The sequence below is a fragment of the Hoplias malabaricus genome, chromosome 5 (assembly GCF_029633855.1).
Source record: "Hoplias malabaricus isolate fHopMal1 chromosome 5, fHopMal1.hap1, whole genome shotgun sequence".
NCBI classification, from domain to species: domain Eukaryota; kingdom Metazoa; phylum Chordata; class Actinopteri; order Characiformes; family Erythrinidae; genus Hoplias; species Hoplias malabaricus.
Window position 1 is genome coordinate 11,315,140 of NC_089804.1, and position 19,413 is coordinate 11,334,552.

At 40.6% G+C, this 19,413-nt stretch overlaps 1 protein-coding gene across 1 annotated transcript in view; it reads left to right on the top strand.

The window, feature by feature from the left end:
- The window catches only part of ctnnbl1 (catenin, beta like 1), a 43,894-nt gene that overhangs the window by 12,987 nt on the left and 11,494 nt on the right, over positions 1–19,413 (top strand). The window contains exons 9-13 of the mRNA XM_066671816.1: positions 493–551; positions 731–879; positions 3,554–3,735; positions 12,822–12,919; positions 13,737–13,817. Of these exons, the coding sequence (XP_066527913.1) occupies positions 493–551; positions 731–879; positions 3,554–3,735; positions 12,822–12,919; positions 13,737–13,817 (569 nt within the window). The remainder of the gene's footprint in view (positions 1–492; positions 552–730; positions 880–3,553; positions 3,736–12,821; positions 12,920–13,736; positions 13,818–19,413) is intronic.

Below are 19,413 nucleotides of genomic sequence, written 5' to 3' on the forward strand. Positions count from 1 at the left end.
ACAAATTTAGACACACGACTGAAGTTCTCAACTGTTTAGAATCAGCTCTGGGGAGTAAACAGCTTTTTTTTTTAAAAGCTCCTCATTACTTTTGTTACTGTTCATCAGGAAATTGTGCACTGGATATTGTTCATGAAGATTTTTTTTTACCAGTGCAAAATGACAGACTCTCGTCATGAAGAGAGCGTCATTTCAGACACAGCTTGTGTGTGATGGTGGTGTGGGCGGTGTGTTCATACAGTGCTCCAGCTGTGTGTTATTTTCTTGCTGATTTCTCTCTCTCTCTCTCTCTCTCTCTCTCTCTCTCACTGAGGCACTCCAGCTGTGCTCCTCTCCCTCTCCCCTCTCCTTCTCCCCACCCCTAACAATACTACAAAGCTGTATCTCTTTCAATAGCACAAATTGCTTTTGTATTTTCTCTTTATTCACTCCATCTATTTCACCTTTTTCTGCTGCTGTTTTGTTCATAACTGCTCTTTCTTTCTCTCTCAGATACCAGAGAGCTTTTGGGGGACATGGACGGCATTGATGTTCTACTGCAGCAGCTTTCAGTAAGGCCCCTGCTAAATTCTGCCCTCCCTCTCTCTCTCTCTCTCTCAGATCAGGTCAAAAAAACAACTCCGTATCAAGGTTTATTTGATTGCTTTAATGGAAAGCTCCGTTGGAAATGCTCTGCGTGTAATGTTAAGGTGTTTTTATGAAGTTGCACCAAAGTGTCTCTGTGCGGCAGGTGTTTAAGAGACACAACCCATCCACTGTGGAGGAGGAGGAGATGATGGAGAACCTCTTCGATGCTCTCTGCTCCTGCCTCATGCTGCCAGCCAACCGTGACCGCTTCCTCAGGGGGGAGGGGCTTCAGCTGATGAACCTCATGCTCAGGTTTGTGATTGGCTGGTGGAGTTGTTTAATAATTGATACATATTTCTGATGAACATTGCCAACATTTGGGAATGCCAAGCTTCACTGGCCTGACGGGTTCCATTAAAAACGGTATGATAAAGTGTTTATAAGCCTGCATAAATGAAAGGAGATTTAATTTAGCCTGGTCAATAAGCCCTATGATTAATATTCTGATTTTTTTATTATTGGTAAAAGCCCAATATATAACATTCCTGCTGAATTATGATGGGAATAAATTGATAATGAAATAAATAGACATCTCTGTGTGTCCAATTCCCTTTAATTAAGTTTATTTGAATAAAAAAAAAAATAAAAAAATCTGGCAATGCTAAGCTGGCTTCCTTGAATTCTCTGTTCCACATTAAATGCTGCAGTGATTGCATTCGGGCTCCAGAGCTGTTACAGTATTTCTGGAAGGTGGTTAATAACGGAGCCAGCATCAACTGCCAGGCTGTTTAGCTTACGTGATAAAACATAACAAAAATGACAAAAATCTTTCAGGATTTACACATTAACGCATTTAAACTCACTTTGGTGGCTCTTTCCCTTTTCTAACCCAGTATGAAAACATGAGTCTCATAAGTCACACTCCCTCAGGAGACAGGACTTGATGTTCGCAATATAGTAATTTACAGCATCCCACACAGAACAAGCCCACCTCAAAACCCACATATTCTAAATATTGCCCACCCCTAATTTAATTTCTTAAACAGTCATAAACTCAGGTCACTGACTGTGGGAATAATCATCGTTTTAGGCTTTTGTACTGTTCAGGGTAGAACTTAGAAGAACAAGCTTTAGACATGTTTATGTTTTGTTTGTATGGGTGTTTTTTTTTGAGGAGAAATACCCAATAATCAAGAGGTTCAGATTTGAGTTGCCCTCCTGTTAGTGAACAGTCTGTTGCCACTTGCTTATTATTTACTTTTTAAATGTATGAAGCAATAAATGTCCCACAAATAGTATTGTGGAGAAACAAAAAATAAGCTATAGTGACATTTCACAAAAGAAAAAGGATCCAGAACTGTCTCGGCTCTTTTGGCTGGCGTTTGACTGCTGTGTTTTGTCATCCGTCTTGTGGATTTAGACGTTCATTACAGCTGAGCAGGAATTCCATCTGAGCCAGCAGTTCTGCTTCAGAAATCTAATCTCTCTCTCTCTCTCTCTCTCTCTCTCTCTCTCTCTCTCTCTCTCTCTCTCTCATCCCTTCCTCTTTCTATCACTTTCTTTCTCTGTCCCCCTCTCTTTTACCTCTTTGTCATCCCCTCTCACTCTCTATTCCACTCTCACTGACTGCCTCTCTCTCTCTCTCTCTCTCTCTCTCTCTCTCTCGATCACCCTTTTTATCTCTCTACCTTGACATCTGAAATATTTTCCGTGGGCTAGATAAACAGTGTCATTTGTCATCTCCGGGTGGAGAGTGGCAGAGTGACAGACAGCTACATTTCCCCAAGAGCCAGAGCTCTGTGGAGAGCTGTGATACGGCTGCGTTTGAGCAGCTCCAGCTCCGGCTCGGCTGTGAGAATACCATTCACTCCTTTGTGTGGGCTTTTGTTACGTATTTATTTACTTTCCTACCCATGATCTTATTTTGTGGTGTGAATTTAATAATCCTATGTCGTTGAGTGCAGGAAATAAATTATTTACAGAGTCACTCATTTCTGTGGGTGAAGCATTTGTTTCATCCTGGTTGTTTTTCTCATATATGTGTATCTCTTTATTTAAAACTTAGCCTATTCCCAAGATTTGCTGTATTTTCTGCCCAGTTAATAGCTGTGAGCAGTTCCACCTGTCATTGAGTCTCCCTTGATTTCACATGGTGCCATCAGACTCACGAGGTTGGGGTGGACATGTGCATACTTGGAGATGGGAAGCCAACCCACTGATTCTTTTAGAAATTCTGCCAAATTAGTGCCACTGAACAGGTCATCGTGTCAGAGGAGAATGCAAACCGCCCAGATCTGTCACATTTTTTTTTCTGCTATCTGAAATGCACCGGTTCATGCTGCGTTAAAACTGTAGATGAGCCAAGACATATCTGCCATTTGCTTGCTTTTTTATTTTTTAAATTGAGCTTAATTTTGAGCTCAAACTTAGAATTACATTGCCATTTTGTGTATTTTATTACTGGCTTTCTAAACCATAGAGCTGTTCATTAGTGTATATTTAAAGGAACACTTTGTAATATTTTACCTTAAAATTGTCATCTTCAAAGTCATTGTGGTGTTTCACTGACCTGTAATGGGAGAAAAGGGCTTTTGCTATTGCTGCTGTTGGCTCAGCACTGTAGAAACTGCACTATGTATGTTTTGGAGGAGGGTAGGAAACCTTACCCTGTCCACTCCCTCACCCTGTCCACTGATTTAAGTTCAGTGCTGTAAAAATGAATTACACTAGGGGGGTAAAAAAAAAATCCAAATCTTGTTTTGTGTTCGCAGTGTAATAAAAGCCAACCTCTTTGATATTATTTATCAATCTGACACCGTAAAAATGAGGAAGAAAAATATGTTTTGGTTGTTTTGCCCCCTCCAAGTCTCCAGAATTATTGCTTTAGAGTCACATTGAGGGACTGCTGCAGTTGTCTTTACATGTGGCTCTGGCTTATAAAATGTTCTGGATCATTCTTTTCTTAACTCTCTAATCCTGTGCTCAGGGAGAAGAAACTTTCTCGGAAGAGTGCTCTGAAGGTTCTGGACCATGGCATGATTGGCCCCGAGGGCTCAGATAACTGCCATAAATTCGTGGACATTCTGGGCCTGCGGACCATTTTTCCACTCTTCATGAAAACCCCCAAGAAGCTGAGGAAAGCAGGGATCTCAGACAAGGATCATGAAGGTACCTGACTTTGTTTCATCTTTTCATGCTTGTGTTATTTAAGTCTGGTGAATCAAGCATCTCACTGGCAATTCATTCTGAGGTTTAACTAATGCTGCCTTTTAATTCTGAGGTTTTATTCACTCTATTAAAGATGCAGCAGGCTTTATGTACGATTGTATTGTTGAATGCACAGTAACTTCTTCCCAGTGAGTATGACTGAGACCATTAAGGGTAAAACTCACTCATGTGTTTCCTTGTTCAAAAAGCTGAGATATTTAAATTTCTGTATCTACAATTAATTTAGAATAACAACATATTTGTTTTATAGTAATTACGGAATATTAGATTTAGACTCAGAGGTGAATTGCTGAATAATTAATACTAGTGTGTGAATAATTGATAGCAGATCCTGAATACTTTATAGGAAATACAGACTATTTTATAGTAGTTCTGAAACGCTGAATCAAAGTTTAGTTCCATTTAAATCAATTTATTTATTTATTTTTATTTATTACAGACCGTCCTCTTGTTACTTGGTATTATCTAGGGCCAGGAACTCTCTTCTGATTTGTTGGAGTGTTTCAGTGCCGCAGCATTCAGTTTAGAGACAGAGTTTATTTACCTGCGGTTGGTAATGGGCACCACGTCTCTGGGTGGCTCTCACTTTCCCAGCAGCTCTGTGGCGAATTTCATGCTGATTGGTTCGTCATGGCTACAGTGAATAAAAGCTTATTCTTTCCCCTGAAGTGCCGTGAGTCTTCTGGGCAGCGGCTACTTAAGAGATCACTTTTTGCTGTTTCCTTTTTCTAGGTGAATGTTTGACATTTGCTTTTTTTGTCCGAGACAGTGATATGTAAATGACCCTTGTTCTCATTGGCTGGCCTTGATTCGTTTGATACACATCTTCCATCGCAGACTGTCTGCAGTAACAGCATATGCTGCCGAGATTGCGCTAGTTCGTTGGTCATTGGTTCGTTGGTCATTGGTTCGTTGGACAAATGGTGCTTAAAAGGCTAGTGAAATGAGACAAAATGGATGTTTTTGTTTGTTTGTTTGTTTTTAACCAACTTAATTCAAACGAATGTTTTCTATATTTGTCCTTCAATTATCTGTTTACCTTTAAATGTGGGAATACATGATTTTTGCTGTGAGTTCTTCTCATAATGAGATTATTTTAGTTGTGTCCTCTTTTGTAGTCCCTACCTTTCTGTCGACTTGAGTGCTGTCGGAAGCCGGTGAAGGAGGAGGTGCTGCTCTAGAGCACAATGCTGCCAAACACTGTTAATTAATCAGTAGCAATTCTTATTACAAACAAGTCTTTTTGAAGTAATTATAAAGTCACGCTCTCATGCTGAATGTTAAACCCGAGATTGATCCCATAAAATCCCGTCTGAAATACACACTTTAGCAGGAGGAGGGATTAACGAGCTTCAATTTGCATCTGTAACAAGCTCATTAAGAAAGCTCATATTAATAGATCTGTTTTCTGTCTAACATTTGAGTCGACTGAACTATCGCGGGGAGCACTCTCAGCCGAGGAGAAGCTGTGTGCACTGTCAATAACATCTCTTTGACTCTCTGATAATAACGCTCTGATTACATGAATTTTGCTTTTTAGATCTGTTAGCCTTAAAACAAATGATACATACAAATTATACCTAGGTCCAGAATGGTGAATAGAGCTTTAGTTGATTCTCTGTAGCTACTGTAGGACATTGAGGATAATACAAATTACATTTATATCCAGAGATAGGGCTGAATGATTTGGGATTAATATCTGGGCAATATTGCGATGACGATATTGCATTTATTTTCTAAATTAAGTTCTAGGCCTGTGTTTATAACTAAGCAGACCAAGAATTTACTTGTGGTTGTCATGTACAAAGTGCAGTGTTTAGAAGCCTCTGATTGGTCTGAATCTGTTACATGGAAGCTACATATCACAGGTAAAATCATTCATTCATTATCTGTAAGCGCTTATCCAATTCAGGGTCGCGGTGGGTCCAGAGCCTACCTGGAATCACTGGGCGCAAGGCGGGAACACACCCTGGAGGGGGTGCCAGTCCTTCACAGGGCAACACACACACTCACACATTCACTCACACACACACACACATTCGGACACTTTTTGAGTCACCAATCCACCTACCAACGTGTGTTTTTGGACTGTGGGAGGAAACCCACGCGGACACGGAGAGAACACACCCAGGTAAAATCATTGTAAGACATTGTTCCTGATAATGCAAGCTGTAATGAATAATTCACTCCTTGCAATATGAAAATATCATTTTCAAATTGTGATTTGAATATAAATATATTACTCTTTTCAACCTGTTTCAAATGCATCGTATTTGATGCATGAAGCTTAAAGAACGTCTTGGTATTCACAGTAAATTTGAAATATTAAATATGTCCAAATAGCATCTCGTGTCAGGTTTGTGGGGCCTTCAGTTATCACTCTAAACTGCTTCTGAAAAAATTACCAGCAATCTGTAGTGTATAACTTTCAGATGCAGTCCTCGTTGTTTTATTTGTTTTGTTTTTTTGAAGGGGGCCAGACATTAGCCAAAGACAGAAAAATGGACATTGTTGCATCATGAGATGAGATTTGTCCTCCCCCGGCCATAATTTCTGCCGGTCACGGTCAGAGAGAGAGAGTGAAAGTTACAGCCAGAGTGTGTGTCTGTCATCTGTATTCTGCTCCTGGTCTCTGCACACAGCTGAAATTTAGCTACTGTTGCTCTACCAGCTGGATCTTAATGAGGCAGATTATTTTCGGAAGTAGAAGGCGGACTGAGGGAGTGAAGGAGCGGGCACGCGAGGTTGTAAAGCGCTGTTTCTGTGCCCTGTGACTGATGCCCCATTTCTGGAAGTCTTCCTATGACAGGAGCAGTTTTAGCTTCCTAATGATGTACCTGTTGTGGAACACACTCATGTGAACGCCTCCACGCAGCCATTAACCCAGAATAAAACATTACTGGGAGACTTGGTTTCTCCTGCTCTCTGCAAACTTTGGCATTTGAGGAAACTCTGGACAGTCATGACTAATTTAAAGGAATAGTTGTGTTTTAAACTGATCTTTTGTGTATGAACCTGTATGGTGCCGTAGGCCTTGATCACACAGACGTATCTGGAATGAATGTCAAAGCTGGATATTGGAATTTATTTTAGTTGCTTCAGTTGAACATGATTTTTTTAAACTGTTGTTTTTAAGGGCATCTATAATCTAAACTGTTACTGAAACAAAAGCCAATACAGTCAGTTTGCTTGTTAACTGTCAATGTGTGTGTGTGGGTGTGGGTGTGTGTATTCTTAATTGTAATGTCTATAGTGTTAAGCTGAATTTCCCCTCTCCTTAACTTAGATGATTTGTCTCTGTCAAACTCTTCTCTGTTTACATGAATACACACACACACACACACACACACACTCACACTCACACTCACTTTAATGGACATTAATCTGTGTTTTAGTCGAACAACAAGTCATTCACTTTGACTAATGCTTCATTAAGGCACTGCAGGAATCGGGACAGTTTAAGATGTTGATTAATGTAAATGGCAAAAGATCAGCTAAAAGCAGTCGTGTGTGTGTGTGTGTGTGTGTGTGTGTGTGTGTGTGTGTGTGTGTGTGTGTGTGTGTGTGTGTGTGTGTGTGTGTGTGTGTGTGTGTGTGTGTGTGTGTGTGTGTGTGTGCGTGCGTGCGTGCGTGTGTGCGTGCGTGCGTGCGCTAGTGTCTGAAAGAGCATGAGTGACTACATGTGCGATTGCATTTGGACCTCCACCCACAGCACTAAGCTACCATTAGAGGTTATCATCGTAAATGGAGAAAGAAAATGAGTGCGTTTTTATAATAATAATTCCATTTAAAGTTCTCCCTATGAAACAGACTGGCATTATTCCTAGTAATTGTTCAATGATCTGAGTAAATGGCATGGAAAGAGCTTGGTTAATCGCCCCCATCACATTTAATCAAGTCTCACTGTGTTCTCTTATTTGAGCTGAAAATGGATTGGCCATATTTGTGTCCCTGTGAAGCTTTTGGTAATTGATTCTTCTGTTTTTTTGTTCCAAGGATTATCAACAGAGATTGTGGTTATGTTTGCAAGATGAGGGGATTATTTTAAAGCTCAGCTGTTCCAGGGTACATAAATTCCTCTAAAACTTCTCAAATTGCACTTGTCGTTAATGGTAAAAGTATGCTGTGATTTGATATTATTTCTCACTCAAAACTCAGTGAGAGAAAATGTGTGGAACCTAAAGATACCAAATATGTTTTCATGCAAAATTACATTTATAAGTAAAAAATAGTTATTTCATTCATATTTATGTGTTTTATCTCATAGCACTGTTTACTGGGGTTCTGAATTTACTAAGGTTTAAGGTAAAAAGGGCAGCAGGACTGATTTAGTGTGTGAACATTTGTATGTGCATGCGTGTGATTGTTATATAAAAGTGTATGAGGCGGGCAGTCAGAGAACATCAGCCAATAGCATTCATTCATTCATTCATTCATTCATTATCTGTAACCGCTTATACAATTCAGGGTCACGGTGGGTTCAGAGTCTACCTGGAATCATTGAGCGCAAGGCGGGAATACACCCTGGAGGGGGCGCCAGTCCTTCACAGGGCAACACACACACTAACACATTCACACACACTCACGGACACTTTTGAGTCGCCAATTCACCTACGTGAATTGTTTTTTGGACTGTGGGAGGAACCCGGAGCACCCGGAGGAAACCCACACGGACACGGGAAGAACACACCAACTCCTCACAGACAGTCCCCCGGAGCGGGAATCAAACCCACAACCTCCAGGCCCCTGGAGCTGTGTGACTGAAACACTACCTGCTGCACCACTGTGCCGCCCCCAATAGCATTCACTGAGGGGGAAAAAAAATGTCCTGCCCCCGCCCCCAAACTGTCAAAACCCACCCATTTCAAAACTAGTGTGCACATTCCTCTCAAGAAAAAGAGCCTCTCAAGAGAAAAAGAGGGAAATTTTAAATTCAAGAGGGTAATAAACTTTTGAGAATCAAGAAAAAGACAGTTTGAGCCTGAGATTGTGATTTTCACATTTGCGCTGGTGAGAGGGATGTTTACACATGTGAAATGTTAAAACTTGCTGGTTTATATTGTCTATCTCGTGTTTTTGTGCCCTCTACTTACTACTGATGTGACACTGTACCTATTCCACCTTTTTGTGTGTCACATAAACATATGATGATGATGTTTGATGTATCAAAATTATGTCTTTCAGAATCAAATCTCAAAGTGTTTAAGAACGTTTCCCCCAATCCTAGTAAATAATCCAGACTAAATAACGTTTAAGCTCCAAAGTGTTCTGTTTCATTGTAGACAATAGTGTTGTAGAATCTGATTGATAACGTCTGCCTGCGGAGGTCTGCTGTAAGCAGATTCTTTTAAAGCAGGAAACTGGTCGCGTGCTGTACTAGTGAGTGTGAATTAAAGCTGCTTGTGCTCCATTATCCTCAGTGAAATGTGTGTCATTAGAACGGGTCAGCGGCTCTAATAGAGAATATAATGAGAGTGGAAGCTGTGGCAGAGACCTGATGCTAAAAGCATCCACATTATACACAAACTCAGTCCTACACGCGCAAACACAGCCACCCCACAACCAACCCCCCTCCCACTCTACAGCTGCTTCCACATGCCCACATGCCTGAAGCTAATGGCCTCTCCTCCTGTTGCCACGGAGACCTGGTGCTGTAGCAACAGTCTTAGCATCTCTCTCTCTCTCTCTCTCTCTCTCTCTCTCTCTCTCTCTCTCTCTCTCTGCTTCCTTCTCATTCCCTCTCTCAGCCTCCTGCTTTATATCCAAGGGCAGAGCTCAGAGATAACACACTTATCTAATACCTGCCTCCTTTACTGTGAGGAAAGTCTATCCCCCACACCTCTTTTCTCTCTCACTCTCTCTCTCTCTCTCTGCCCCTGTGGTCTTTTTTTCCCTACTTCTCTCAGTGTGTTCTGGTTCTGTAGTGATGTTCTATCCCTGTCCCACTGCTTGACTCACAGTGCTGACACGGAGCTTCCTTTTCCCCACTGCTCTGTTTCCTGTTCTGATTAACACTACTGCTGTTTCCTCCTGTGATTTAACACCACTGCTCTGTTTCCTCCTCTGATTAGCACCACTGCTCTGTTTCCTCCTCTGATTAGCACCACTGCTCTGGTTCCTCCTCTGATTAACACCACTGCTCTGTTTCCTGTTCTGATTAACACTACTGCTGTTTCCTCCTGTGATTTAACACCACTGCACGGTTTCCTCCTCTGATTAATACCACTGCTCTGTTTCCTCCTCTGATTAACACCACTAATCTGTTTCCTCCTCTGATTAACACCACTAATCTGTTTCCTCCTCTGATTAACACCACTAATCTGTTTCCTCCTCTGATTAACACCACTAATCTGTTTCCTCTCCTGATTAACACCACTGCTCTGTTTCCTGTTCTGATTAACACTACTGCTGTTTCCTCCTGTGATTTAGCACCACTGCTCTGTTTCCTCCTCTGATTAACACCACTAATCTGTTTCCTCCTCTGATTAACAACACTAATATATTTCCTCTCCTGATTAACACCACTGCTCTGTTTCCTGTTCTGATTAACACTACTGCTGTTTCCTCCTGTGATTTAGCACCACTGCTCTGTTTCCTCCTCTGATTAACACCACTAATATATTTCCTCTCCTGATTAACACCACTGCTCTGTTTCTTTCTCTGATTAATACCACTGCTCTGTTTCTTCCTCTGATTAACACCACTAATCTGTTTCCTCTCCTGATTAACAACACTAATATATTTCCTCTCCTGATTAACACCACTGCTTTGTTTCTTTCTCTGATTTGCACCACTGCTCTGTTTCCTCCTCTGATTAACACCACTAATCTGTTTCCTCCTCTGATTAACAACACTAATATATTTCCTCTCCTGATTAACACCACTGCTCTGTTTCCTGTTCTGATTAACACTACTGCTGTTTCCTCCTGTGATTTAGCACCACTGCTCTGTTTCCTCCTCTGATTAACACCACTAATATATTTCCTCTCCTGATTAACACCACTGCTCTGTTTCTTTCTCTGATTTGCACCACTGCTCTGTTTCCTCCTCTGATTAATACCACTGCTCTGTTTCCTCCTCTGATTAACACCACTAATCTGTTTCCTCTCCTGATTAACACCACTGCTTTGTTTCTTTCTCTGATTTGCACCACTGCTCTGTTTCCTCCTCTGATTAACACCACTAATCTGTTTCCTCCTCTGATTAACACCACTAATCTGTTTCCTCTCCTGATTAACACCACTGCTCTGTTTCCTGTTCTGATTAACACTACTGCTGTTTCCTCCTGTGATTTAGCACCACTGCTCTGTTTCCTCCTCTGATTAACACCACTAATCTGTTTCCTCCTCTGATTAACAACACTAATATATTTCCTCTCCTGATTAACACCACTGCTCTGTTTCCTGTTCTGATTAACACTACTGCTGTTTCCTCCTGTGATTTAGCACCACTGCTCTGTTTGCTCCTCTGATTAACACCACTAATATATTTCCTCTCCTGATTAACACCACTGCTCTGTTTCTTTCTCTGATTTGCACCACTGCTCTGTTTCCTCCTCTGATTAATACCACTGCTCTGTTTCTTCCTCTGATTAACACCACTAATCTGTTTCCTCCTCTGATTAACAACACTAATATATTTCCTCTCCTGATTAACACCACTGCTTTGTTTCTTTCTCTGATTTGCACCACTGCTCTGGTTCCTCCTCTGATAAACACTGCTGCTCTGTTTCCTCTTCGGATTAGCACCACTGGTCTGTTTCCTCCTCAGATTAGCACCACTGGTCTGTTTCCTCCTCGAAATAGCACCAATGGTCTGTTTCCATCTCAGATTAGCACCACTGCTCTGTTTCCATCTCAGATTAGCACCACTGCTCTGTTTCCTCCTCTGATTAGCACCACTGCTCAGTTTCCTCCTCTGATTAACACCACTGCTCTGTTAACTGTTCTGATTAACACCACCGCTGTTTCCTCCTCTGATTAACACCACTGCTCTGTTTCCTGTTTTGATAAACAGCACTGCTCTGTTCTGATTACCTGTTCTGATAAACACCACCGCTGTTTCCTCCTCTGATTAGCTCCACCGCTCTGTTTCCTCCTCTGATTAACACCACCGCTCTGTTTCCTCCTCTGATTAACACCACTGATCTGCTTTGTGCTGAGTAATGTCTTTGACCTAATATAGTGCAAATTGAACAACTCAGTTTCAAGGCATTAAGAATGGCTTTTTCTTTAATGAACAATGAGTGAAATGGTTGAAACCTTGCTCTGGTTTGTTTTAGTACATAGAGGAACTGTTAGACCAAATGTCTGAGTATTTTGCTTGTGTTGCTGGCATTAAATTCAAAATATACATATATTTTTCCAAAAGGAAAATTTCTCCATTTCAACACCTGACAATTTCTTTGTACTCTTTTCAATTAATAACAGAGTTTAAATTATTTGCACATTTTTACATTTTACACAGCATCCCCACTTTTCTGGAAATGGTTATTTGTCTGTGTTTGTGGGTATTTTCTGCATTGTTCACTGAATTAAAACAGGAATGATGTACAACTAGTGTGGCTGTCACGTAAATATGAGATCAGCTAGTTATATGCACATTTACAATACAAAGAGGAACAAAACCGTAGCAAATCTTGGACACCCACCAGGGCTCATCAAATAGAAAAATAGAAATAATGTAGTTTCACAGCTCTTTTTTCCTCTGAGGAGTTGGTCTTGCACCACTCCCAAAGACACTAATGAGTCCTGACTCTATCACTGTCTTCTATTTACATGAACTGTAAGAATGCTATGTTTTGCATTTGTCTGATGAAAGTACAGGAATTCTCACTGGGTTTGCTTGTTAAAAAAAAAAAAATCATGTTCAATATTAATAGAAATGTTTGCTGCCTTAGCTGTTTTAAATCAGCTCGTGTTCTTAAGCTGATGCTTTTATTCTCCTGTTTTTGATTCTTTAGAAACCTATGCCTATGGGAGTGTTTTTATAGTAGTTTAAAATGTTTAAAAAATATCTTCTTCCAGAACATGTTTGCTCCATCCTGGCATCGATGTTGAGGAACCTGAAGGGCCAACAGAGAAGCCGATTGCTCAGCAAATTCACTGAGAATGACTGCGAGAAGGTAGACACACACACACACACACACACACATTCACATTGTGCAGCAATCTTTTCGGTGCATGATCAACATACACAGGTCATGCTGGTTTTAAAGAGCATATATTTAAATATATATCTAAGACATAGCTAATTCACTCTTACAACAAATATTGTCCAACCCTGTAGTAAGTGTATAGTACAGTCGAGTCCTGGGCTTTGTCTCAGACCCTTCTCCCTGTGTTCTCTATAGAATGGGCTGAATGGATAATGCCCCTTAGCAAAGCGACTCATAAGGAAACCGAGTAAATTGACACCCTCTATCCCATCTGGTGTTCTAACACATCTTAAATTACATATTTGTAAATGGTTCTCTACATCGTAAAGTTTGTCCAGAAAAGTCGTATTTCGAGATTAGAGCGCCTTCAGCTCTTCACATTCTCGTCTCAGATCTCATGGTCTGATGTTGTTGTGTTTAAATCGGAGATTCTTATCGCACAAATTACATGCCATATTGTCTCTTCTTACTTACTGCATGCTCAAGACACAAAAAATAGCCACCTAGCATAGTACATTCAATCATTTGCAAAGCGCTGAGTGTAGCATGATTATCCCTGTGCCATATTAAACACCAAATATATATATATAAAAGAAAAGACGTCTCAGGGTATTTTGTTGAACTTCATGGACTGTCAAAAGAACAACGGAGCTCAAGGTGGCTGCAGCTGAGCCTGGTGTGAGAATAATCAGCCAAGTAAAAATTGGGCCGGATACTCGTGTAGGCTTGTGTTTGAGTGGTGTTATTTGTGTGTGTGTGTGTGTGTGTGTGTGTCTCTCTGCAGGTGGACCGACTGATGGAGCTGCATTTTAAGTACCTGGATGCCGTTCAGCTCGCTGACAAAAGGATTGAAGGAGAGAAGCACGTAAGAACACGGACACAGGCGTTTATTTACCCGCCCCCTCTCACTCCGCTCCTCCTCTCACCTTGCTGAGCTGGAGGTCAGATCAGAGCGATGGGAGTGACACAGATGATGCAGAGATAACAGAAGCTCACATCACCCCACTCAGCACCAGTGCACGACTTTAACATTTCACTCAGCCTCTCTCCAGCCACTTCTTGCTTTCCAGCTGTAAGCGCTATTGACGCTGGATTAGTTTTACTAAAGGAGGTGGTAACCCAGTGAACAAGAAACGTCCCTGGACGTTCAAAATAGGTCTAAAAGTAGTCTGTCCATCAAGGACATTATTTTAAACGTTAATTGGACGTCCAAAATTCATCTTAAGTTAGTTAAGTGGTGACCTATCAATAACGTCAGTGGACGTCCAAAATGCGTTTTATACAAGTAATTTATTTCGGGACCAATTAATAACGTCAATGGACGTCCAAAATACGTCTAATAGTCGTCTTTTCAATGTCTTTGTTTGGACGTCTTTTCAACTTTCATTTTCAACCTTAAGAGAACGTTGATTAGATGGCAGTCATTACGTTATTTTAACGTTGAATCAACAGCTAAATGTTTACTGGGAAAGCATTTGTCTTATGAGAGTTGAATAGCCCAAAAAAAAAATGTACAATTTTTCCAATTTACCATGCGCATTTCTAAAGGCTGTAGTCTATATGTTCACATTCTCATTTCAACCCAGGACACACTTTATAGCACCAACATCAATCTGTTAGCAGGCTTTGTTATTCCACTCTTTGACTGGACTAGGATTGTTGTTAAAAAGAGCTCCAGTTTGAGACAGTTACAGAAAGAGGCTTTGCGGTTAATACTGTCTAACTGTAAAAGCTACAAACACTCCAAATTCATATTGTATTAAGGTCACTTCACTATTATTACTGTCAGACTGTAATAAATACAAACAGTCCAGATTCACACTGAATTCAAATCTCATCTCATTACTGTCTGACTATAATAAATACACACATTACTTATTCACAATGGATTAAATTTAGATCTCATCCGTGGTCTCATTTGTTATAGTGAATAGTGACCTCCTCCCAAACCCAACCCCCAGGACAAGACTAGTCCAGCCCCAGAGTGGGCTTTACATGAACTCACAAAATCTTTTCTCAAGGCTGGCTTTCCAGTTCCTACTGCTTTAAACTACCATCTTCTGCAGAATACACATTGTGTATTGTTCAATATCAATATACATTATTCACAACATTTGTCACTGACTGACGGTCATTACAGGGCACTGTCAGTTCAGCGCCTTCAATTTAAATTTTAGTTTAAAGATATTAATATCGATAAAGCCAGTAGGTTTATGTTTGATGGTGATGTCTTGTTTGTTTTTCCAGTTTTTCAGTGGATTATAACGTTCATATTGATGTCTGAATGATATCGTGTCGACCAAAATTAAGAAATATATCATGTTGTCCAGCCCTAGTTAAGGCGTGCAGTTCACCCTACCTTTTTGTGAACTTGATGGAGATACCAGATTTGTTTATAGATTTGTGGTACATGATCCCGGTCTCAATTAAATAATCAGTTGATTAATCAGTTACAAGATATTTATCACAGTGCCTGGTGTTTCTGTCGTGGCACTTTGTATGAGAAAGGACCTGGTTGCTTCATGAAATCTACAGCTTGTTGTGTGTGCAAGGTTTTAAGCACCCTCTGTGTTTTTGAGCTGAGCGTAGGAGTGTGTATGTTTAGGACTTCCACTAAAACCTGAATGCCCTGTGGCATGGAGGAGGAGAACTGCCCATTATTGGTCTAGTTGCTGATCAGTAGGTGGAAGAGTTTTGCTTCCAGACAGAAGTGTAGGTGTGTGCTGAGGGAGATGTTGTGGCAGAAGTGAGTCTGGTATCACTTGTTGTCCAGTGAATTGGCATGGTAGGGATTTAAAAATGATAGGTTTACACATTTTTCTCCGTAACCGACACTTAAAAATAGTAGAACTTACGGAAATCTAAGCTGTATTTTTCTAATATTAATGAACTCTCTGTTAGTAAACTTCTATTTGCTCACAACTGCACTTCTCTTACTTCCAGCACTGTGAACTGAGCTGTTTAAAATCTCAGAGTAGAAAAAAAAAGATCATAAAGGTCCCAAAGGCCCCTAGCTCAGATTTCACCCCAGAGTGTTTGTGCCAAGGCAGCAGTATTGTCCAGCAGTGTGTAAGTACAAATTCTGCTGAAAGCACTTTCAGCTCCATTGCTCTGTCTTGCCCTGAGTGATCAAGCGGGCGGACGGGTCACTTGCCCCGAGGCATTACGGGATGAGAAGTGCCATGGAATTATTCTGTGGCGTTCGCTCATTTATTTTGATGGTGACGAGCGTTAAATAATCAGGAGCACTGTGTTTCTTGTCTGTGTTCCTCTTTGCACTTATTGCTGCTGACAGGTCCTGCTGCAGAGCCATTACACTCTTGTCTCCGTCTACAGCAGCCTGATCACATTAGACCTGCTCTCTGCAGGAAAACACTTTCAGGCTGAAATGCACTCTTTTATTCTTTCGTTCTGTCTCAGTCTCTCGTGCGCTCTGTTTTCCCCCCATTTCTCTCTCTCTGTCTGTCTTCTTTTCATTCTTTTTCTTTTCTTTGTGGCCTCCTTTTATGCCTTTAAGTTGTTCCGGAGCTGTAAGTGGTGTTGGTGATTGCTGAGCTGCAGCAACTTCTGAAAAGCCACACTGTGTGGACTTTGTTATGGACAACTCTGTGAGTGTGTGAGCTGCAGTAATTGAGCCGTGCGCTGAGAGATTGATGAAGTTGAGGAGATTGAGGGATCAGAGCATGGATCCTCTCTAGCCTCATACTCTCAGAAAAAAAAGCTACTGTGGAGGGACCATGTTGGTGACTAAACGTACAAACAGTGTTTAAAAGTCCAGTTTTGTTCCTTAAAGAGATACATGTTTGTAATCTTTCAATATAGAACTGTGACATATAAAAAATAACATAATAAAAGTCCTGGAGATGAAACGGGGCGTATGAAATCAACACAATTTTAAAATCTACAATTATAATAAAATAAGGTACAATTATATTCCCTAATTAAAGGTACAAATATGTACGCTTGAGGGTACCACCACTGTGACAAAACGTCTGACAGTGTATAGTTCCCCCAGTGATTTCAATGTTCTTGTGAATGTGTGTGTGACATGGTCCTGTGCTTGTTCCTGCCTCTACAGTGGACGGTGTTTCAGCGTTCGGGGGCTTATCACTGCCACTTGTTTCTTTCAGGTTGTCTGGGTTTTTATTATTTTTTATATATAAACAGGCAGATGGCAGTCACAGATTCTCCTCAGTCCTGTTGTTCCCTGCCATTTACCACAACCCAAGCATAACGGCCTCTGCAGTAGCACATTTTAAAAGAGGTCAGCGAATAGAAACATTGAAAATGTTTTTTTTTTATACATAAATGAATAAAAATGAACACACAAATGAATCATCAGCATTTAACTCTTCCAAACCACTGTATGTTAACACTTTTTTATTAAAAGTAAGATAGGACAAATATGTAAATAAATTAATTAGTAATTTAATAAAATAAAAGTAATTAAAATATAATAAAGAATAATAATATTAATAGATATGTAAATTATACATTTTACATTAGTTAGGTTCCAAAGAAAGTCCAGCAGCCTCTAGAAACGTTCAATTGAGATCTCAGCGAGGTGTAAAATATCTGCTGCTGTAGTGTGTAAGTGATTTTTAATGAGTTTTGCTCCTGGTGATAATCCTGTAGAGTTTTACTGCAGCTCTAATCAAATCAACCTGATTATTACATTTAGATATGCCCCAAAGCTAGATCAACTGAATCTTTATAATTAACATGTAACATAAAACACTACATCACTGCAGGAGAGTACTCTAGACTCCTTTGTTTAAAGTAGATGTCCATCATGTGTTGATTACTGGCAGAATGTGGCACTTAATATTCCACCTCATCACACTCCTCTCCATCACTACGTCCAATCTACAGCCCTGAAATACTCTGGGGTTTTTCTTTAAGTGAGTACGGGATGTAGTTGTACTCACTGGAAATAAAAACTCAGAACAGAGTATTTCAGGCCAGTTGATTGGACGTTGTGATGGAGTGGAGTGTGATGAGGTGGAATATTGAGTGCCACATTCAGCGTTTTCAAGGTTGGACGTTTTTAAACAGTAAATCGCATGACATTTCGTTTGACAGCCCTCGATGAAGCAACTTTCTTTTAAATTATAAATATATATGTTACAGATTCACATTTGTGTGACTATTATACACTGAACGATCACTATCTATATCTACACTCATTGTCCATTTTATCAGCTGCACTGACCATGCAACAGCACTTTGTAGTGCTCCAATTACAGACTGTAGTCCACCTGTTTCTCTGCATACTTTCTTATCCACACTTCAGTGGTTGGGACCTCACAGGTGTGATTTTGGGTGGTGGGTCATTCTCAGCGCTGCAGTGACACAGTGGTAATGTGTGTGTGTTGCGCTGGTACAAGTGCATCCTAATCCACGTATTGTTCAGTGTATATTTTGCTGAAATTTCAGTCATTGCCTTTTAAGGTGTCGTCCTTTAAACAGTAAATTTCAGACATTGCATCGATTGAATGCTGCAGACTCAGATGACACTTTCTGCAGAGAACAACTTAAAATTTGTTTTAAAACTTGGAAATTTTCCACAGTTTCTTGTGGTGCGCTACACGACTGAAACTACTGGGCTGTTGTTCTTTTCTTGTGCTTTATATTTTTGGATGGCATTAGTCTGTGGGGAAAGTGCTGACGGCAACAGTGTAGTTAATTTTAGTCTTTGGGAGATAGAAAAGCACAGATTTCACAACATTTCCCCACTGTCATATTAAACACCTGCGATTCTCCAACACAAAGTGACTAAAAATCGCTTCCTGTTTCCCCTGGGCCCTGCTGGGCGTAATTGACTCGCCTAAGCCCTGTTCTGCTGCTTTCCTTTTCCTTCTCTGTCTTTTTCCCGTAATGAGTGTGAGAAAGGTGTGTGTGTGTGTGTGTGTGTGTGTGTGTGTGTGTGTGTGTGTGCGCGCACGCATGTGCACATACTCCCTGGGGTTTGCATAAGCCTTATGCAACTATTTTGATCCCCTGTAGCCCATTAAAAGAAGTCCAAGTCAAAAGTAGGCCTCAGTCGAAAGGAGCAGGAACCCATGACACAATGTGCCTCAAGGTCTCTTGAGAAGAAAATAATGCTTTTCAGAGGGATTTTTTTCTCCCACTCTTTCTCAGATTTTGAGATTTTTTAGAAAGTTAAAGTAGTAATGGCTTGATAAGTGGCTAGAGCCCGTAATCGTCATCATACACTTGTAGGTCCCTGTTCCTACACTAAGTGAATTTACAGCCATTAGATTTTAAAGGATACAAAGCAGCCACTTCCACTAAACTGCAGGCTTTGCCTCTGAAAAATGGGGAAAAATCTCATTCACACAATTTCCCCCAGGAAGTAGTTACAATTCTGCAGCCATCTGTGGCCAGCGGTCCAGTAAGTCTCAGACTCTGACTCTCTCTCTCCTCTCTATTCTTATTTTTCTGGGTGGGTAGATGTAGTT